General features: G+C 38.6%; 2 protein-coding genes and 1 long non-coding RNA gene across 5 annotated transcripts in view; 2 read left to right on the top strand and 1 right to left on the bottom strand.

The window, feature by feature from the left end:
• The first annotated feature begins 5,046 nt into the window (after positions 1-5,046).
• On the top strand, positions 5,047-15,274 carry oaz1b (ornithine decarboxylase antizyme 1b). The gene is given in 6 exon segments (XM_039663964.2): positions 5,047-5,251; positions 8,145-8,196; positions 8,198-8,284; positions 11,560-11,732; positions 12,785-12,870; positions 14,496-15,274. Coding segments are annotated over 6 exon segments (657 nt in total). The 5' UTR covers positions 5,047-5,123; the 3' UTR covers positions 14,627-15,274.
• On the bottom strand, positions 10,047-11,565 carry LOC148970738 (uncharacterized). 2 transcript variants are annotated; one of them, XR_016147576.1, is made up of 3 exons: positions 10,951-11,565; positions 10,803-10,920; positions 10,047-10,772 (listed from the first exon to the last, which is right to left on the bottom strand). It is a non-coding gene; the product is annotated as an uncharacterized LOC148970738 (long non-coding RNA). The 2 variants fall into 2 exon arrangements; XR_016147575.1 differs by having other exon boundaries at positions 10,803-11,565.
• Positions 15,275-16,626: 1,352 nt separating the features above from the next.
• Positions 16,627-23,599, top strand: part of uhrf2 (ubiquitin like with PHD and ring finger domains 2) — a 51,530-nt gene continuing 44,557 nt past the window's right edge. Inside the window, exon 1 of one of the 2 annotated variants that reach the window (XM_089123921.1) lies at positions 16,627-17,219. Coding sequence is in view for 1 of the 2 variants with exons in the window: in XM_039663962.2 (XP_039519896.2) it covers positions 16,751-16,903 (153 nt within the window). In the remaining variant the exon portion in view is untranslated. The remainder of the gene's footprint in view (positions 17,220-23,599) is intronic. The other variant, XM_039663962.2, reaches the window with a different exon arrangement.

Here is a 23,599-nt window from a genome sequence, read left to right as displayed (position 1 = left end):
AGATATGATCTAAACCAACTGAGGACAGTTCCCTGGATGCCCACACAATAATCTAGTCGGGATAAGACAATTTTATGGTCAACTGTATCAAAGGCCGAGGTTAAGTCTAACAGTATTAGGATCACAGAGTCACCAGCATCAGTCGCTAACAGTACGTCATTAGAAACCCCTTAATAAAGCAGACTCAGTGCTGTGCAGAAGGCTTAAACCAGACTGGAAAGTTTCAAGAATTTGATATGTGCTATGAAAAAAATGGAGTTGATTGAGAACCGTTTTCTCCAATGCTTTTGTAGTTAAAGGAAGGGTTGAAATAGGTGGAAAATGATTATAATTCCTATCATCAAGAGAAGGTTTCTTGAGAAGAGGTGTAGTAGCTTGTTTTAGTATATCCGGGATAGTCCCAGTGCTCAAGCATTTGTTCAGAAAAGACAACATGTTCCAACTGGGAGAAAGAACATCAAGAGAGCAGAGAGAAGGTTTTCAATGATCAACAATTTCTCTGAGAATCTGGTGTAAAGACACGAAGAACAACTCGGTTCAGAGGGAGGTGCAAACGTAGCAAAAGGTCTCCGTTTTTAAACGAAAACGCAGTAGTGTGGACGGGGCCTCAGAGAGCGGATGGTATCATTGAGGTATTTAAAACATTAGAACGTATTAAACAGACTAAGGCCCCGTCCACACTACTGCGTTTTCGTTTAAAAACGGAGACCTTTTGCTACGTTTGCACCTCCCGTCCACACTAAAACGGGAAAAAGGAAGACCTAAAACGGAGAAGTTTAGAAACGCTGCAGCTGCGTTTTGCGTTTTGAATCTCCGGAGGGCGTTGTAGTGTGGACGAGACAAAACGGAGGAGTTTACAAACGATGACGCAGAGGCTCACGCTCGGCTCTATGATTGGGTGTCATCAGTCATGACGTATCTTTCCCTGATTCGCCAACCACTGTTTACACTGGCGCGCGCATGCCCAGTGTTGGTGAATGGTCACGTGATCCACGTTTTCAGTCGTTTTAGTGTGGACGGAGATAAATTCTAATACGCAGGTAAAACGCTAGTGTGGACGGAGATCGTTTTCGTTTTAATTCTCCGTTTTTAAACGAAAACGCAGTAGTGTGGACGGGGCCTAAGATGTTCTTCAGCAACCATGTATGTTTCCTCATATTTAACTCCTGAAACGTCAAAGCTGGACACTTTCATGTTTCCAGTCCTCCTGGTGTGCTAACATTAACATTACACTTCAGAGATATTTACTCTGTGTATTTAATATGTAAAAATTCTAGGGGTGCCAATAATTGTGGCCAACGTGTTTTGGAGTAAAACATTCATTTCATAATGTGATCTCCTCCCACTTTCAATTCTTTTACCCCAATGAAAGGGTGGATTTTTGGCAATTTTTTGAATGAAAGATCAAAAGGATAAACGATGCAGATTTATTTTGTACAACCAGTTTTAATCATATTCACAAGGGGTGCCATTAATTCTGAACATGACTGTACTTTTTATGTCACAATTTTATTTTATTTTTATGCACTAATTTCAACTTTAATTTAAAATTTCTGTTTTTACGTTTTAACTTAGTATGACATCATTTCCAGTTCTTGTGTGATAATTTTGATAATAATTTTTGATAATTTTGTCATAATAAAGAGCATGATTTTTCCCCTCATGTGGTGTAAATGGGCTTCCTTATGAATTTCATCAAATTGTTTACAATTAGCATAAATCTGTGAAAACAATTACATATTCAGAACAAGATTAAAATATGGCTAGAGACAGGCCTACATAACAGTAAAACAGTATAAAATTCCACACCGTATCTGAACAACAAAATACATAAGGCCAGACATAGCTGTCAACATTGAACATTGAAAATAAGGGAGTTTTCCCGGAATCCATCCCCAAAATAAGGGATTTTTTTTTTTTTGCACGATTCTCACCCACAAACTTTAAAAATAAAGCACTAATCCTTAAAAGTCTAAGGTGTTCATAACTAGCCTATGTGTGAGAGAGAAAGACACAGTGTCATTTAAAGGGTTAAAAAAATCTACATTTGGATTAGCGTGTGTTGCTCTAGCATTTGGACAACAATTTCAACATTTAGCCTATCACATATCTTCCAAAATCCGCAAAATTGGGAAGTGGGCTGTCTGTTTATTTCAATTACATTTACACATTTTGTGTAGCTTTAAAGAGCCTATTTAGCCTGATGGTGGACCATCACTCAGAAGACACACCATCTTATCTTTATATCCTCCTATCCACAAGTTTCCGAGGGGCGCTCCTGTAAAAAATAAAGTGGGTGAAACTTCCGGTGAGGCGGCGGAAGTAGCATTCCAATGGTATTTTGTGTGTTAGTTAGCGAAGAGGCTAGCTGTTTTTCGGAGAATTATTTTACTATTTAAAGACGCAAATCTTTATGAGAGATGTCGTTACGGAGCTCAGGGACAACATGTGCTGTTCGCGGTTGTACGTATAACCGGACTAAACTAATTCAGTGGCTTAAACGTGATTGTTTTGAACATAAGCTGAAAACGAAATCACAGTGATCCTGCCAACGACTGTAGTTTCCATCACCTCCCAAAAGACAACGAATCATCCTGTGTACATTTGTTTAAAATCTTAATATTCTATAAACTCTATCAGCATGTGTTTGGCTGTTCGCTACTGATGTTACAGCTAAACTCAGGATCAAAGCCTGTGTTGACAGAATACCAAATGTGCCAGTTAATGTATTCAAGCAGCACATTCATTTATAATTTTGAATAAACTCCAAAGCACAATGACTAAGTGTGTATTTTTTATTTTAATTGTTTGTCAGCTCGCACAACTGTCTGTCACCATGCCTTGATGAGTATTGATTATTAATAATGTTATTATAATACTCCCAACCAAGTAACTGCGGAGGGTAAAGGTACTGTTGTCACCCTTTTGAATTTCGTTGAGGTTGTGTTCCCACATCGTTAGCTAGTTTGGATCGCTATAACTTAAATGACTGTCAACTGTTGAATGAACGAGTGTCAAGCATGTCAAATCGCGCTTTGTTTACTTCCAACCGGAAGTCGCGCCCACTTTTGACGCAAGGCCTCATGGGGCGTAGGAAACTTGTGGATAGGCCCAGAACGTTTTTTTTTTTTTCAAGTTTTTTTTTCTTCTTCTTCATGTAATCACATTGTTAAGAGCATAAGAAACAAATGGAAAAAAAAGAAAATATATTTTATTCATATATTTGAAAATATATTTATAATAATTATTATTTTTTTTAATTACATTGATATCTGAATTTATGTAAAAACCTAGACTTTCAAACATCAAAATGTAATGTATTAATATGTATTCGAGTACAAAATTACATACAGCTAGCCTAAACATCGTTTCCTATTTTTTATTTATTTTTTTGCCTGGAAACGCAAAGAAATTCCAGGCAAAAAACACGCTTGCCTGTCACGTGAAAAATAGGCGTCAGTTCTATTTCTAGCATGCACGCGTTTTCTGAAGATGCGTGTGTCACGCAGGCAGCGTGCAATAAAAACGGACACGCCACGCAGCCAGTGTGTCTCCGGCACAATCAGAGAGTAAAAATACGGGATATTTTACGGGAAAATACTAAAACGGGAAGACAGCGGGAAAAGAGCTAAAATACGTGAGAAACCCGGAAAAAACGGGAGGGTTGACAGCTATGCATAAGGCCAGATATGAGACAATGATGATTTTCAATGATGAGTTTGGGAAGTTTAAGTCGTTTACAGGAACTACAGTAGCGTGTCTATGCAAGCGGCCATCAACCAATTATAGAATTAAATCACCTCTTAAAAATGATGTCTGCTATTTTCTCGCAGTGCTCTTGGTGTGTGATGTTTGAACATGGTACAGCATGTCTAGTAGGCCTACATTTCTGGAGTTCTGGAGATCTCTCTGAGTTAACAGCTCCGTTTGTTGGACAACAGCGACACCCAGCCGCCGCTTACAGATACTGCAGCCTGTTATAACACTGAGCATGCGCAATGTGCGATGTCATGATCACAGTTTACAAACAATCCCACACTGAATGAATGAATGATTATCAAAATAAATATTAATTAAATAAAGAATAATGTATTGTATTATGACAAAGAAAGCTGTATCATGTTGTTGCACACCGATCTGGACACGGGCCGGGTGCGGAGGAAGGTGTCTCTCTCTCACATGACAAAGATGAGACACACACACTGATAACGTAGCCTACATGTCCTTTTTCTTACAATGTAACAACCCAGTGAATGCAGCATTTGAGTTACAGAAATGTGAATATGTGATAATGTGTGTATGCCATGATAATAGGTGTTTATCTATCTTAGGTTACGGCGGATGATTTATTGATGGATGGAGCGTTTGTTACATGCATGTACGTTATGACCCCAGTAAACACAGTTAACAGTAATGGAATGGTGAGTTACTACAGTCTCGCAAAGATAAGAGTGTTCAGCAATAAACCCTCGCTGATTCTCATCACCTGTTTGCATGTGAAGATGAATTACGTGACTTTGAATGGAAGACAATAGCCAAACATCTCTTGGCCTTTAAACCCTAAACCAGAATATTTGACTCAAGTGGAAAAATTTACGTTGCTGCAGAAGCCAATAGCCCATGCTTTATTTCATTACAGGAAAACATTACTTTATCTTCCATGTTTAAGTAGTTTCATGTATGAGACAATAGCAAGTCATGTTCTCAAATGCACATAAATAATGTGTGAAAACATCATCACGACACACACACGCCTCAGTCAACAGACAAAACAGCAAAACAGCATTTGCTTCCTCTCAGTAATTTTCCACTCTCTGAACAAACGAAAAGACCGAGCGCACTATAGCGAAGGCTTGGCTCATGAATATTAATAACACCAGCGGACGTTCGCTCATCCGGTTGGCTGAAAGCGAATGCCTTTTGAATATTAAGTTCCCACGTGACTGGACACTCGAAGCCTGTTGCGCAAGGGCGCAATGACGAGATGATGAGTATTCATGAGCACGGCCTTCGCAATAGTAGCGCTGCGCGTGTCTAAATGCGCATCCCCTCCTCCGGGTCTTCACTTACTCGCTGACCGCAGAAGAGAGCACACAGGCCGGCGTGAACTCTCCCGAGGCCGGATGGTAAAATCCAACCTCCAGCGGATCCTAAACAGTCATTGCTTTGCCCGTGAGAAAGAAGGAAAGAAACAGTGTGAAATCAGCACCATGGAGGCACTCAGTAACAGTATTAATGACATGATGGGAAGGTGAGAGAGAGAGAGACTTCTACCCCGTTAACAGCCCGTTTACTCACAATATTACAACTTGAAAATGTTCATATGACAATATGAATTCATTATAATAAGGGCTGTTGGCTTAATTGTGCGGTTTAATGGGGGGTTTAGTGGGAATTATTTCCTCACAGGGGCCTGAGGGGCTAATGCTAATGTTAGCAGTTGTGTTTTTAGTAACGCTCTAAACTGTTTTGGTCATCTAACACACTCTGAAGTACATCTGTGAAGTTTTTTTAATGTGTTGGAAACCCATCATCATGTCACGTTAAGGTGATAAACTGAAATATAAATGAAGGATATGTAGCCTAATAAAATTTAACTTAACGTTAGCCCTTTAAATTCACGTCCACGCCCCTGATTGGTGTCGTAATATCGCATATTAAGCGATAAACGCTTGTATTTTCACAGCTCGGTGAATTATAAACGCGCTTATGTTAATTTAGGTATAAAGTAGTTTTGTTTTGAGATTTGACGTCGAAGGCCTCGCTCTTTACACGTACGTCACATCGTCGTCATGACGTCTTCGGCCTCGGGCCTTTGATCGCGCCGACGATTATTTTATTTTTTGGTTATTTTATTTTCAGTATTGTACATTGAAATGAGATTCGGTGATGTGTTTTATCCCGTTGAGTGTGTTTTTTTTTTAATATGATGTGTGTAAATATAAAAATCAGACCACACAAAAACATTTATGAAACAATATCGTATATAAACAATTGTGACAATAATATGCGGGATGAAAATCATTCGCTTATGACCGGAAGTACATTAATTTATTGTGCAGCAGACGTCACTGTTGCATACTCGATCTGTTATCATTTTATATGTGCTTTGACTGCACGTGAACATGAGAAGAGCCGCTTGGTGACGTCACGATTTAATACATCAACGTTGCAATAAGGTTATTAGAAATGAGCAGCAGATTCTCCTTTATGTGGGATAAAGTGTGCAAAATTATTCCTTTTGCATCCTACAAAATAGGCCTACTACATAGGATTTATCCAGTTATGCATGTTTTGTAAATGTTTAAGCCGAACATTTTGGATTATTCTGTGGACTGGAAACTAAAACATTAGCTTTTTTTATTATTGTATTTACATGGTTTAGTAACCTGTACGAACAAAATTGGAGTTTGAAATATGTGTATTTTTATGGGCTTTAATGAACATTTTGGAAAGTGAAGAACAGTGCAATTATTTTTTTAATAATTTATCAATGACATTAATGTTCACATACATTTTTAGAGCACAACAAAATTGCCTAACATAAAATGAACACCTGAAAATATCAGTTAAAACCTCAAGAAGCCATTTTTACAGTGCATCTAAAATAATAAAATTAGTCAGATCATCATTAAATTAGTATTATCATTAATTCAGTATCATTATCATTAAACAAGTATTTGTTCTGTATGGAAGCATATGGGTAGCAATATTCAATTTGAAATGTAATATGTAAAATGGCTTTGCATTCTTTATTTAAATTAGCATTTTACATTAGAATTCTAGCAACGTTTGGGGCAAAATGAAAATGAAATTACATAATTTACATTTGCCATTTCATACACTAGTTTTAATAGCATATTGAAAGCTTAATAAGTTTCACAATTAAAATTTTAATGCATTAAAGAAATGATTAGATATGTGTAACATGTTAAAGCAAAAACTGTGGCAATATGAGCATTCAAATGTTATTTTTCTTAATATTCCAAACCAAAGTGAAAAATATGCATGATATTCTAAAACTAAAATTAAAACAATGAGCTTGCTTGATTATCTAAACGCGTTTATGCGTTACGTCAAGTCTTTCCCGCGTGGGGTGTTGTGTCTTGTACGTTGCCATGACATTCCCGAAACTATTATGATGTGTACCTCAACGTTTCAGACACAGCGTCAAAATAAATATACATAATATACAAAAAAATAAAATGAATAACTTTCAAGATATTTGTTTCACCAAGAAGATTACAGAGAATGCCTGTGACGGGTAATGAAAAGCCAAGAAAAACTTAAGCATATTCATATATCTTAAAGCTTTTAGTTACATGAGCTTCATTCATTTCAATAAAACCCATAGTTAATATCAGATCATTCTAGAATACAGTATAGGATGTTTCGAATATTCTTCAGTTTTATGCAAAACAGAAATACAAGATATCAGATCTGTCAAAAAAAAAAGCCTTTTTTGCGTAGTTGTTTGACTCATGAAAACTGTAACGATGTATCTTAAGGCAACATGATGTCACCTCGCTCCCACTCGACATCTGTCCCCACGTTACAGGGGTCATCGGATGCACAATTCACTTTTATATGGTGTTTGCATATAGGTGTGTGTAGCATGTGGACAACTACCAGACAATGAAGAAATTCATTCAATGCTTTTTAATCCTCAGTCTAACACTGCTCAGAAAAACTAAATGCTTGATTATTGAGAATGTCCTAATGCTCATGCTCCGCCCACGAGCACTGACGGACTTTCCCGTATTAGCATATTTCACCCTCAATTATTTTTTATACAGTCCACCAAGTCATTACTTTAGTGTCTTGTCGACACACCACAGGAGAGAGTGATTTAAAGGAACGTGCACAAAACGGGTCGCGTTGAGCAGAGCTGTTGAGGAGGTAAAGGTGTTTTACACGACCATTGAGGAATTTAAACCAAAATATGTTACAAAAACTTTGCATGAAGACCCTGAAGAATCACACCAACTTGAGGTTAATGGGCGTCCGACGACCCTTTTAAGTCCTTGAATTTGGGGGTTTTGGACCTGGAAAGTCCTTGAATTTGAAGTTAACTGAGATGTGTGAACCCTGTTAATTGTAACCCATGCTGATGGAGTGGGTCTGATGTGTGTGTGTTTCCGCAGTTTGTCCGTGTGCTGTAGTAGTTCCACTGGTCCAGGGCCTCTGTGGTGTTCCTGATGCCCCTCACCCACCTCTGAAGATCCCAGGTGGGCGAGGGAACGGGTCACGGGATCACACACCCGCAGCTCAGCAGCTGTACTCGGTAAGAGCACACGTCACATGACCACGGTTTCACTGCTTTAACCCTTTCACGCGTACGACCACACCGGTGTGATCAGTCTTGGCTGGTCCCTGGGGCGTACGATCACACCGGTGTGATTAGAACGTTCAGTGCACACGTCAGCAACTGCTAAACTTGCTCTCGCGCGTTGGCTGGCGCTGAGCCGGAGACAGACGCACTCAGTGCTGTCATATATCACAACTATTGAGTGTTTTCAACCACATAATGTTTATTTTAGGTTTCAGACATTTAAATACACATATGTACTAGCAAAACAATGATTTTGAGTTTGTAAAATACACACAGATGTCTATAGAAGCGGCAATAATAATCCTTTCAATTATAATAAGACGACACGTTTTATTCATATCAGATACACATTGTGTAAGTAGCTTAACATTTGACCCTATTCTTCTCCCAGTTCACCAGCCATTTACTATCATGTATTTCGTGAGAAGTGGATGAATTGACGTTATAAATCCAACAGATCCGATTCTCTGAACTGAAAACGAAACTAAAATGGCGCCGCCCATTGTGCATACAGCTCAACTAACGCGATCGTTATAAAGATGTCTAAACAACAAAACCCATCCACTTGCACATATTTGACAATCGGAATATCGGTGTTTCATGATATAGCTAATACATTTTTGAATATTTTTAATAAAAAAGGAAAAATGACATAAAAGCAGATCATCATTCATTTCGCGCTCTGTTCTGGTTGTGCTGTGTCACGTGACAAGCAATGACGCGTCACCATGGAAACATTAAAGTGGCAAGTTCTAAATAACGGTCGCCTTGAAAAACTCACGCTGGGGGGTCAGTTAGAATATTTTAAACTTGCGTGTGAAAGGGTTAAATTAGCCCATGGTTTACTCGCCCTGAAGCCATCCTAGGTGTAAATTACACTTTTCTTTCAGACAAACACAGAGTTATACTAAAACATGCCCTGGCTCTTCCAAGCTTTGACCCGACGCATGACCACTGATCAGTGACCTCTGACCTGATGAGTGACCTCTGACCCGACTCATGACCTCTGATGAGTGACTTCTGACCAGAGAATGTCTAATTGAAGAGAATTGGCACTGGCTTGTTACTTCCGGGTTCTGGACTGGCTGCAGTAACACGTCTCTGTCCATGCAGGGGCGCTCGCGGTCGAGTGCAGAATGAATGGGAGTCAATGGGGTTTCACCCCCAGAAATCCACTTTTCTCAGGATGTAATTTAAAGTTGCATTCAAAAGGGAGGGCAAAGATGATACACTCAGCTGAAAATTGCATTTTTAAGTTTACTTATCTGTTCTAAAAATCCGTTCAAAAATGTGATGACGTCACTCAATAGCAGAATGCTAGCGTGTTCCGGCCAACAACGGCCTAACCTGTAAGAAATCAAAAGGACATAAGTACTCGTTCATTCGACTTTTGGTCTATAATCTATATTGAACTTGCGGAATCAACAATAAAATCTATGTTGATTTAACGACAAGCAGGTGAAAGAGACCCATTTAAGCCTAGTTCACACTACATGATTTTAAAATGTTGGGCTGAACTGTGCAGTTCACATTACATGACTTGCTCTCAGTGAAATCATGAGTGTTCAAGTTGTTTAGCTGTTCACACCACACAACACAACGTGATTGATCCACAACAGGAGGTAACTCACTACACGAGTTAACAACGCACTGCATAGAGATACAACCACGATCGGATGATAAGAGCATATCATTTGTGACTCAATGAGAGCTGTTTCAGTACTATAGTACGGTCTAAATCCTGAAAATAATCAAACAAATAACGAGTTGACAACAACACGATTCTATCTGGTCTAGAAACCATGTTTTGTAACGAAAAACCACGCAATAAAACGAACCAGAAATGACGCGAAACTACAGAGAAGAACATAACACGCGAATATGGACGTCAGACAGAAACTAGTGCTGCACACTGTTTGCTCGACGATCTGCTCTGAGAAAAAAAATGCAAAAAAGAAAAAGTAAGATTTACCTGGTGTCCTCAACCCATGCGTTGCTATGATTGGCTGTACTCATGACATCACTGAGATTGAGTCGCGCGACTGCTCGAGATATCTAGCAGGCTAGATATTTTTCTGAGCTCGGTGACCTGTCTGCGAGGTGTCTGCGAGCTGTCTTTGATGCGTTGTTGGCTCTTTCACACTAACGGATTGGCGAGCGTTAATCGTCCGCTAATCGCCCGCGATTTGCACGCGATAACACCCTGACTTGTCGGCGACTCAACGATTTGCAAATCGGGCTTAAATCGGGCTTAAAATCACGTAGTGTGAACTAGGCTTTAGCCGTTTAGCCCCATAGACTCCCAATCATTCTGCACTTGCCCGCGATCACCTCCAGTGGAATTCTAATGGAACTGCAATCAAGATGATGCACAATAGGGCTAATAGGAAGTGCCAAGGCTCTCTGTTAGACGGGCTCTGCTTTTGACCCAGTGCATGACCTCTGAGTGACCTCTGACCCGACACGTGACCTCTGACCCGATACATGACCTCTGAGTGACCTCTGATCAGTGATCTCTGACCTGACCATAACCTCTGAGTTACCAGATGCATGACCTCTGATGAGTGACTTCTGACCTAACGCATGACCTCTGAGTGACTTCTGACCTGATGCATGACCTCTGATGAGTGATCTTTGACCTGATAATGGCAGAAGCACAGAGGATCGAGCAAACAAACACCAGTCACGAATTAGTCTGAAACGAGAGTGTTTAGAAAGGGAGATGTGGGAGGAGCTTGCGTTTGTTGCCCAGCGCTGTTAGCTCGAACCACAAAAGGCTCAAAGCTTACGCTACTCCTACATCCGTCGCACATCATCTAGCGTAAAGGCCCCTGCACACAGAGTCCTACAGCTCCGCATGCATTTCCCGCACTCGTCATTCGCTGGCTCTGGACTGCTATGGATGCGAAGAACACACAAAATCGAACCGGATCGGAATTGTTTAATGATGGACGAGAGTTTCGGAGGCGGAGTGCTAATGTGATTGACACAACGTGAGGTCGTATGTATTTTTTTAATATGACTCGGTGTGCGTGGACCTTTACTCCTCTGGCCGTGTGTCGGAGCGAGTCATCTTCAGATATGGGTGTTTCTCCTGTAACCCTGGAGTCGTATGCATTATGATGACGGAGGGCTTGTAGATCATCAGTTTCTGTATCTGTGGCATTCGTAGGCATTCGTATCTGTGCTAACGGCTACTGAAGCTCACGCCTGTCTCTGGTTCTTAGGACAGGAAGTTGACTGTGACTGAAGAGCCGGCTGTGAGCGGGCGTCCCAGAATCCTTCACTTCCTGAGCCGGCCCACCGTTTCTCGGATCATCCAATGGGAAGCGGTGCTTCGGGGAGACGGCCTGTTCGTGGACATTCCCTGCGACGCCTTCCCTGAGGGCAGCAAAGAGAGGTGACCCTAGCAACCGCACACAGCCATCCAACCATAGCAACGGCTCAGTGATGCGGCCGAGGGAACGGAGGAGTCAAGGATGACAATTAGATTACAATAATAAATCGAATTTAATTTAATTTAAATCTACTTTTCAATGCTATTATTATATTTTAAATATATTGAATACAAAAATTTTAAAATTGTAAAAAAAAAAGATTAAAATATAATTTTAAAATAAAATGAAAGAAAATATGATTAAATTTAGATTAATCAATATAAATTGTATAAATTGTTTTTATAAAATTAGGGCTGTCAGTTTAACGCGTTATTAACGGCGTTAACGCAAACCCATTTTAACAGCGTTAATTTTTTATCGCTTGACGGCACTAATTTAAATACATTGGAATTTTTTTTTTTTTAATTAAAATGTGTAAACAACTTTTAAAATAGTAAAAAAAAAGGAAATGAGTAAATAATAATTAGGGTAGAAATAAAAGTAATTCGATTAAAATAATAATGAAATGGATAAAAAATATAAAAATAATTGATGAAATTGTTTAAATGTAATAATAAAAATGGATTTAAATAACAATTTGGCTTAAATAGATTAGAATAAATATAAAAAGTAGATCTAAATACATATACAAATATTCAGTAAAATATAGATTTTGTTTAAATAAAATTGTGTAAAACTTGTTATAAAATATTAATAATAATAATAAAAATAATAATAATAATTAAATAAATGAAAATAATGACTTGAGTAATAATGTATAAATAAAAAATGTAAACTATAAATAAATACAAATTAGATTCAAATATAAATAATAAAATAGTTTATAAAAAATAATAAAAATTGATTTAAATAACAGAAACTGGATTAAAAATAAAATTATACCAATTAGATGAATGAATAAACAGAGAGATACTATACTATTGAGTGGGAAAAACTTAATTATGAAACTCATAATAACTAAATATTTTCCAAACAAAATTTTCCACATTATTTTTTCCCCACTGAATGTCATATGTATAAGTCGAATGTAGTTTGATCTATGTGTGTTTTTCAGTTTCATCTCTTTGCTGGAGTTTGCTGAGGAGCATCTGAAGGTTCTCAGTGTGTTCGTCTGCTTTTATAAGAACCGGGACGACCGTGGTACGTACGTGTGTGTGTGTGTGTGTGTGTGTGTGTGTGTGTGTGTGTGTGTGTGTGTGTGTGTGTGTGTGTGTGTGACGAAGCTCGACTAAACTTGGATAGCTCTAGGGATTAATGGCTCGTTTCCACTGAGTGGAACGGTACGGTACAGTTTGGTTCGGTACGCAATTATTTGCGTTTCCACTGTCAAAAGTTGTGAATGGTACCAAAAAGCCGAACCGTACCACTTTTTGGGTACCCTTCCGTTGGGGTACCTAGATTGTATCAAAGCAGCTTCACACTGATAACATGAAAGTAGCACAACACAGATCAACAACATTGCTAAACACTAAATAATCCCAACTGAGCAAGCCCAAAGCAAGCCAAAAGCAAGGCGACAGTGACAAGGAACCAAAACTCCATCAGATTGGATGGAGAAAAAAACCTTGGGAGAACCCAGGCTCAGTCGGGGGCCAGTTCTCCTCTGGCTTACATTCATATTGTTTAAATATAAATATTAAATATAAATATTGTTTATGAATAAAACTGCGCCATAACATATCGCAGGCGTATCTTCTTATTAAACTGTCTGTTCATTTACAAAGTTACCAATGATTTGGTTTGCATGTAGGGACCCTCATTATGTTACTGTGTTAGTGTGGGGCTATTTTGAGCCTTGTTATTGGTATTAACTAGCGATTTTTATTTTTCATTACTCTTTGCCCTATATACTAGCGTTATACGCTAAACAGTTTTTAGAGATAAAACTCTTTGCATTCGATTATCATGAAAACAAATCTCAGAGAACGGTTGACTAGGTACCAATGTGTTATTAGACCAAAGGTTCATTTTGCGCCGGAGTTCTCCTTTAAGACTAGACCAGCCAGTAAAATGGCGACATGTCTCATTTGCCATACTGCAATTTTGAGGGGTGGCTCAAGATTAGCAGCTTCAACACTTAATAAAGCATTTGAAGATGCGTCACCCCGCAGAACACGATAGCAGACGGAGAATGAGCCGCGCCAGAATCAACAATCTCAGGAAGCTTCATTCAAATGAAGAGAAAATTTTTTAAAAGACAGTCAACCAGCAGTAAATGTAACCGACAAAATTATCGAGTTTATTGTTCTGGAAGACACTGAAATGCCGTGTATTGTTTCTGGACTTTAAATTATAAAGAGGTTATTTTAATATATTATTCATTTATATTTTTTTAGATTCCTAGATTTATTTGTTGCACTTTTTTATACAGTTATGTTGTAAATCTAAAATACCTTTTTCAGTTTAAAGTATTAGATGTGTGGCTGCATTTTAAGGTCTTTCACTTAAAAAAAAAATAATAATATTTTGCTGTGAAGTGTATGTCAGATAATAAACATATTCTAGTTCACGGTATGTATTTGTTCATGTTTTATTAAGGGATAAGTCTGAAGCACACCATAAAATAAATTTATCAATTCATACAGGGCTAGAATGAATTGTATAGATACACACCCAGGTATCGGATCAGTTCTCTGTAACGGCCGATACTCTGAGTCCAGGTATCGGGAAGAGAAAAAGTGTATCGGAACATCTCTAGTTCTGACCTGTGTGTGTGTTCTGACGTGTGTGTGTTCTGATGTTCTGACCTGTGTGTGTGTCCGCAGTGAAACTGATGCGTACGTTCAGCTTCCTGGGCTTTGAGATGGTAAAGCCGGGCCAGGCCTCAGTCCCCGCTCGACCCGACGTGCTCTTCATGGCCTACAGCTTCGATAGGGACTCCTCGGATGAAGACTAGCTTCTGCTGTTCATCACACACTCCCTCTGCAGCCTGTGAACACACACACACACACACACACACACTGAACCTCCCTGCGTTCACAGGCTTCAGAGGGTACGAGTGGTCGCTCGTGATGATGTTGTGTTTGCCCTCCTCAGTTTAACTTGTGTTTATGTTTATACATTTTCTGGAATGTACACAGACACATACACACAAAAAAAGTTCATTTATTGGTTTTTGGGTACGTTTTGATTATGATTGGATATTAATCACTTTTTTTAGTATGCTTATGAAGTCTTGCTCTTCTGTGTGACGTTTATGGTTAGTTTTATTGTTTTGTTTTTTACCTCAGAATTTCGTTTGTAGTTTTTTGACTGTCTGAGTCGGTGAACGTCGATCTCTTTGAATGTGGTGTGTGTGTGTGTGTGTGTTAACACAACGACACGACAGGTACAAACCCCTGACGGAGACCCGAATCGAACATCCAAAGCTCTGTTACCTCTCGCCGGCGTTTCTCTATCTGTATATCAGACGTGCCCCTGCTTGTGTTGGCTGTGCTGTTACTCGCACCCCCTCTTCATGGGTTATTTCCACATGTTTGAAACCTTCACCTCTGTAGTGATGCATATACTGCTTCTGTGATAATAAAAACCTTATTTAAAGACAGACCAGTGTTGTGTGCTTTATCATTTATTGACACACATCACAGTCTTGGTCTGAGTTTGGTCCAAACTTACTCTACCTTGACGTTGCACAGTGTTTATGATTGCATGCCATGTATACTGTCATGTGATTTCCATACAGTTCTACTCATGATCCTCTGGTGTGTATCGTCAGTGAAGGGACGTCTCCAGCAGGGGGCAGTGAACGCCTTAAGATTGAGGAAATTATCCTGTTATTAGGATACATTACAGACCAAAACATCTGATTCTGCAGGTTTATGAGGTCAATGCAGTGTGTTTATGTGTGAAACTTGAAGGTTTTGTCACTGGTCACCACTTATTTTAATCACTTAATTTTTGCAGTTTCTCTTAAATCACCCTGTGACTATTAACAGAAGGACACGTGTCAAATCTGTCTATTAATATGAGCTCATGAAAATGGCATTAATGCGGATCATACAACAATTGAAAAATAATTTTAGATGAAAACACTCACCTTCAGACTCTCTCTTACACACACACACACACACAAACACGCTCATTCACTCACCTTCGGACTCACAAAAACACCTTCAGTCTCTCTCACACACACTCACCTTCAGACTCTCTCTCACACACACACACACTCATTCACCTTCAGACTCTCTCTCACACACACTCACTCACCTTCAGACTCTCTCACACACACTCACCTTCAGACTCTCTCACACACACTCACTCACCTTCAGACTCTCTCACACACACTCACTCACCTTCAGACTCTCTCACACACACTCACTCACCTTCAGACTCTCTCACACACACTCACCTTCAGACTCTCTCTCACACTCACTTTCAGACTCTCTCTCTCTCTCTCACACACACACACACTCTCACTTTCAGACTCTCTCACACACCCTCACCTCCAGACTCTCTCACACACACATACTTGCACTCCTAGTCACACACTCACTCACACAAACTGACTCAGTCTCACTCTCTCTCACCCACACACACACTCATTTACACATACACTCACTTTCACAGACAAACTGACTCCGTCTCACTTACACACACAATTTTCAAATCCCTGTTCACTGTAATTACAGTGATAAATGTAAAAATGGAGTGTAGTCACGATTTTAATGCTGTATGCCATACAAATATGATGTACAGATTCTGTCTGCAATGAAGAAACTGCACACTTTTCATAACAAAAAAAAACACGGTCTGTATAAAGAAAGCGTCTCTGTCTCTTTAACACCACTGGGTTTTTTTTCTCCATATTATTTACATTTCGCGACACTTCCCATCCTCTCGCGAGACTTGGCGTGGCCCTCGTTCGCGAGACGCGCGTTTCCCCCGCAGAAAGAGAGGAGCGCGCATGGATCCCTGAGAGCGCGCTCGCTCGCGCGCACACACGCCCCCGACGCCCCCCCCAAAACACACGCACTTTTCGACGCTCGCTCGGTGTGTTTTCGACGCTCGTCGATCGATCGCGATGTGGATTCAGATCCGGACGATCGACGGGAAAGAAACGCGCACGGTGGAGGATCTTTCGCGCCTCACGAAGATCGAGTCCCTGCGCGCGAAGATCCGCGACATCTTCGACGTGAAGCCCGAGCAACAGAGACTCTTCTACCGGGGAAAACAGGTACGATCCGGTTCGTGTTCACACGGGGATTCGGTGCTTGCGCAACAGTCCCGAACGGACTCAAAACTGATCCAGATTCAGCCAGAAAACTTCCTGCCTCAGAGCTTGCGCGCGATCCACTGGAGCACATCAATAACGTGCGCGCGTGCGAGTGTGTGTGAGTCTGTGTGTTGATCCAGTGCAGACTGACAGCTGGATGTCATGACACACTCTTGACCAGCAGCAAACACACGCTTACAGTGTTTCTGCTCAGATATGTGTCTTATTACATCGTCCAGGGTTAAACGATTTTAAGGCCTCATCCTGACAGTTAAAGGTACTTTAGTTACTATTATAGAGAACCAATTTGTACCGATAACAATCAACAGTTCAGTTTAACTCCTCACTTTTTCAATCCACTTGACATTCTGTCAAGACATTATTCTGTTTATTTATTTGTTTTGTTTTTTACGGTTTAGTGTAATCGAGTCTGTTTAATCGAATTGTTATTATTAGTCTAATGATTAACTAATATATCAATTATTACATTATCTGTTCATTTATAATTTATATAGTCTAATTGTTATAATTTATTGTTTTGTTAATTTAATGTTATTCTTATTTTATTAATTTATTTTAAATCAATTTTTTATTTAATTTTATTAAATCAAATTGTCATAATTAATTATTCTTTTTATTTATTTACTTTAATTTTATTAAATATATTTAATGTCATTAATAATTGTAATATAATAGTTATTATTTATTCTATTTATTAATTTATTTTTCTTTAATTAAATTATTTATTATTTATTTAATCTAATTGTTATAATTTATTATTATTAATTGGCCTGTAATTGTTAATTATTTATTATATTTATTAATGTATTTTAAATTATTTTAATTTATTTTAATCTTATTAAATCTATATAAATGTAATTATTAATTCTCATCTAATTGTTAATTCTGTTTAACGTATTTTAAATCTATTTGTACACATCTTATTAAATCTATTTATTGTAATTATTAATTTTCATCATTAATTATTATTATTTTTAAATTATCTAGTATGAATAAAAAAGTTAATTGTTTTAGAAAAGCATGGCCCTAAAATAATTAAAAATGTTCTTAAAGTATATTATTCAATGTGCAGAAGGATCAGATTGAACAGTAAACAACAGTGGATCAAACACTTATTAATATTGCTAAAGTGACAGATGAATATGTCCTGAAGTCTGATTGGATGAGCTGTCGATGACGTCATCAACAAACAGTTTGGTGTCATAAAACTATAGTTAATGTTCTTGGAGTGAACGAACCTTTAGCCTAAGTTATTGACACACACACACACACACACACACACACACACACACACATTGAGAGTGTGGAACTAGTACGTGATATATTGTGTTTGGCACTGATTAGTAGTGTGTGTGTGTGTGTGTGTATTGCTGTCGACTTGTTGCTCTGAGGAAATTAGGAACATTCTGGAAGTACGGGATGTTCTGTTCGGTTCTGCACACACTGAGTTCTGCAGGGGAGAAATATCTCATTACCATTGAGTGTGTGTGTGTGCCACACTCTCTCACACTCACACACTCTCTTTCTCACACACTACACACTCTCTTTCTCACATACTACACACACTCTCTCTCTACCACACACACACTCTCACACACTCACTCTCTTTCTCTCTCACACTCACACACATATCACTTACTCTCTCTCACACACACACATACTCTCACACACAGAACATATGATTTAGTTTAACAGCTGTTTGATCTGATTCAGTTCGGCTGATATGGATTATTGGATATATTGGGAATCTTGTCAGCTACGGCATTACTGTAATATTACACAATTAACAATTTATTTCATTCAGTCACTCAAATTACACATAAGGCAGTTTTATAATAAAACACTTTTTAATGACATTTGTTTCTACTGCAATTCATTTTTCGAAATTCAAGCACGTAAAGTGGGGTAAACTCATATTATTGCTGTAGCTAGTGAAGAGGAAGAGAGGATCGGTTCATCTGCCGTGAAATAACAATCTAGCCTTGTTTAATATTTAATCATGTGTTATATGCAAAAATAGACAATAAACAGCAGTAGATTCCTCTTTGTTTTCTACAATATCACAGACACTTTCGTGAACGTTTCGTGAACAAACAAATCAGAAGTTTGTTTGGAATCGATTCATTGAAATTGAACTGATTTATGAAACTGAATCAACGATCACACACTCACACTCTCTCACTCAAACTCACACACTCACTCTCTCTCTCACACACACACTTACACATTCACACTCTCACTCACACACACTGAATCAACTCTCACTGAGTCAACTATATATAGAGTTCAGATGCAAAAGCCTCTAAGTGCCATTTGAAATTTTCTTCTAGAATGATCATTTTTATCAAGCTTGTATATTTAAGTTCAGTGATTTCACTTAAATGGCAATGATAATTACCTATTAATTGTTATTTAAGTGAAATTACTGAACTTAAATATACAAGTTTGATAAAAATCATCATTAAAGAAGAAAATTTCAAATGGCATTTAGAGGCTTTTGCATCTGAACTCTTCATATATATATATATATATATATTTGGGCTGTCAAACGATTAATCGCTATTAATCACATCAAAATAAAAATTTGTGTTTACATAATATATGTGGGTGCACTGTGTATAATTATTTTGTGTGTATATATATATATATATACACACATGCATGTATATTTAAGAAAAAATATTATTTATAAATAAAATATTTATATATAATATAAATTATATATAAATCTATATACAGTATATAAATGAAAATATTTCTTAAATATATACAAACGTGTGTGTATTTATGTATATAAAATAATTATACACAGTGCACCCACATATATTATGTAAACACAAACTTTTATTTTGGATGCGATTAATATAAGAAGAGTTTATATTTTAAACATATGATTAAGTTTTACTGAACACCACCACGTGTGAAAATGTGACATTGAACTGTTTATTGAAATCAAATTAAGTCACTTACATTTTAGACACAATATTGACTGTTTTTGTTTTGTTTGCGTTTAGGGTTGGGTATCGAGAATTGAGTATCGATTGGAACCGAGACTAACTTTTAGTTTTTCCCGGAATCGTTCAAAAGTTAAAATTTCGATTCCTAGTTTCGATATTCACAGTCCGCCGAGCGGAAGAAGAAACCGCTGAACAACACCAACGAAGAAGCGTCTACCGGAAGTGTTGGCATAACCACGCGAGTCGAACATGAGTACCTTACGTCGGCGATCCAAAGTGTGGCTTCACTTTTCTAAAAATAACGAAATCTCGGCAAAATGCAAAATTTGTGACAAAAGGAGTATTTTACAGAAGGAGTATTTCCTTCAGAAAGGAGTATTTCCTTCAGAAAGACCGTTGGTTAGCAAGGTTAGCTAAACTTTTTTGACCCTGCCTCTTAAAAGAATCGGAATCGAGAATCGTTAGGAACCGGAATCGAAACAAGGAATCGGAATCGGAATCGTTCAGATTCAAACGATACCCAACCCTATTTGCGTTACGCAAAAAAGTTCCAAACTAATTTCATTCAGTGTTTTGAACGAATCGGCTGAGCCACAGATTCAATGACTCATTCATAAACTGCCCCATTCCTGAACGAATCAGTCATTTGAACGAATCCTTTGAATGAATAACTCAATGACTCGACCGTTGAGACGGTCTCCTGCCGCCCCTACTTTCTTAATTGTATATTAAAAATAAAACAATTTCATAATGCATAATTTATGATCATGATCAGTGATCACAATGCACAATCATAATTTTATGCAGTTGTAATTTTTCTGTGTAAATGATTTGATTTGATCAGCCATATATATTTAGGAGTTTAAAATGAAAGATGAAGCGTATATTTAATAAGATTAGGGAAAGGTGCAGATATGACAATATGCAGATTAAATAAATAAAGCTGATTGAACGCTGATGAGAATATTGCTTAATTATTTCTTTTGTATGTATTTTTTGTTATTATTATTAAACATTTAGTTAGTTTGATATTGTAGTTTTGTGTTCGTTTTATCTTCACTTCTAGTTAGTCTAATTGACGGGATCGTTAGAAAACTTAATGAGCACGACTAATTATTTAGTTTGTTTTGGAGTCATTTTTAAAGCTTTGTAGTTTGTTAATGTTTTGATCTTCATTTTATTGTATATATCGAGCAGTGACGAGTCCAGTGTGACACTAATATGTTACGAAGCATTGAAGATAGTTGTGAATGTTTCATGCGTCGGCCCTGAATTGAAGTGTGTGTGTGTGTGAAAGAGTAAGGGAGAGAGAGTGTGTGTGTGTGTTTATGTGTGTGTGTGTGTGTGTTCCTCACGGCGGCCATCTTGTGCCGCTCGATGTGAAACGTGTGTCTGAATGCGGAAAACTGCATTCATGAGTTACTGATCATCAAAGAAACACGTGATCTTCGTGAGTTCTGTCACTGAGGCATTCTGGGAGATTTGTTGTGTTGTTGTCCGAGTGAGTTTGTTCAGATAATCTGGAGGATCAGAGACGTGTTGTGTGTTTGTGATTGAGTCGTTCTGAACAAGTGTCTGTGTTTGGGTTTTCTATTTGAACACACACGTACACTTTCTCTCTCTCTCTCTTTCTCTCTCTCTCTCTCTCTCTCTCTCTCTCTCTCTCTCTCTCTCTCACACACACACACACACACACACACACATATATACACACACATATACACCATGTTTCTTGCAGTGGCATTTGCTCCAGTAAACACTGATGAATGAAGATTAGAATAAAACAACCCATATTGAACTGTATATATTCTTGCATCCGTGTGTGTGTGTGTGTGTATGTGGATTAAACGAGTTAAACGGACCTCGTTATGCTGATATTTTCCCACCGAAAGACTCTGAAATGAAACACCTGCTGGATTCATGAGCGCTCTCTTGTTTTCCTGCAACACTTCTGCGGTTATTCATGTTAATCTCAGCATTCACTAACATTATCAACATCTAACTGTGTGTGTGTGTGTGTGTGTGTGTGTGTGTGTGTGTAAATGCAACAGTGTGTTTTACATTTACAGTGCAGAAGCTCGTAAGATCATTGAGAAGAGCAGCTGTATTTTCTGCGTGTGTGTTTGATTTGCTAGTGCGTGATGTTTAGAACCGCCAGCGACTCCTAGAATCTCCTCCTCCTCTGAATCTCCTCATTCTGATCCAATGATCCACTGGGAGTGTGTGTGTGTGTGTGTGGTTTCACCACAGTGTGGTCAGTAAACAGAGTTTGATTTTTGAGTTGGTTTGTTTGTGTTCAGTTTGAACATGACCCACTTCCTCTCTCTGTCTTCAGTGTGTGTGTGTGTGTGTGTGAGGGGGGAGGGGAGCAGGGCGGATCCACACATATCCCAGAATTCCACACTGGTCTGCAGTGGCGTACATTCCCCTGCTCGGCTAGTTTGATTTTCCGTCTTTGTTGGAAGGAAAAGCGTGCACACAGTCTCTCACACACACATACACACACACACACACACACTCACACACACAAACTTACACTAACTCTCTCACACACACATTTTTTAAACTCTCAATATGACAAGAAATGCACAAACATACACTCGGCTAGAGTTTCAAATCCACAGTCATGCACATTTAGATTCACACATGCTCTCACAAACTCAGACACACAACACACACACACACACACTCACACACAGCGGCAGTTTAATCGCCTCACTGTCAATAACCGCTCGCTTCACACACTCTAATGAAAGTTAGGAGCAGTGTGTGGTTCTTCCTACCAGCGTCTGTGAGGAACCAACGGCTGTGAGTGTGTGTGGGGGAGTGAGTGTGTGTGTGTGTCTGTATGTGTGTGTGTGTGTGTGCATGATGCGTGGATCAGGGTTATATCTGCGGTTCGGGTGGGTCAAGTAATAAAAATAACATTCTGATTGGATATGTGGATATGATAAATCATTAAAGGTGCAATGTGGGATTTTTAGCGACATCTAGTGGTTCGGTTGCGAGTTTGCACCAGGTTTGCACTAAGGGCTCAGCCCACTGCTCACCCCTCCCTTTCGAAGAAGCTACGGTTGCTAAAAAGGGACAAACATCTCGTCGGCTGAGACAGCAGAGAATAGCCAGAGTAAGCCAAGAGTGTGTAACATTGTCACTGTTTCTGTACCACAGTTCATTATAAACCACATCATGGATACTGTTTACAAAGCCATAGTCAGGTGAGGATCAAGGGTTTTAATATATAATTTAATATAATAATATTAATCAGCTGATTGTCTCACAAACATAACCAGCAGCACATTTATCCCCACATAGCAAACCCATAATACAGCGAGGGAGCAGCTATATATTTTTTATTTATAGTTTAGCTGGCTAATATGAGCTGTTACTGTGGCTGAGCTGGGACGCGTCCGCATGAGTCCAAAGGTCGGAGGTGCACGCGCTGTTACAATCATGTCATTTTTGACGCGCGCACGTTCGCATCCCATAGATACTATTTACTACTAGGCTTTTTTCTCTGATTTTGAAAACTCTTCGCGATCGACTTTAGTGATCTAAAAGTCTCTATCGATGGGTTAGTGATTCCTGTAACATACTGTTTTACAGTCAATGACATGAGTACTAATCATTAGGGCTGGGTATTGAGACAAATTTCACAATTCGATTCGATTTCGATTCA

Source organism: Pimephales promelas, chromosome 19, assembly GCF_988280905.1.
Source record: "Pimephales promelas chromosome 19, fPimPro1.hap1.1, whole genome shotgun sequence".
In the NCBI taxonomy this organism is placed as follows: domain Eukaryota; kingdom Metazoa; phylum Chordata; class Actinopteri; order Cypriniformes; family Leuciscidae; genus Pimephales; species Pimephales promelas.
Note: the sequence above shows the minus strand (reverse complement) of the source record. Positions and strands in the feature narration are given on the sequence as shown.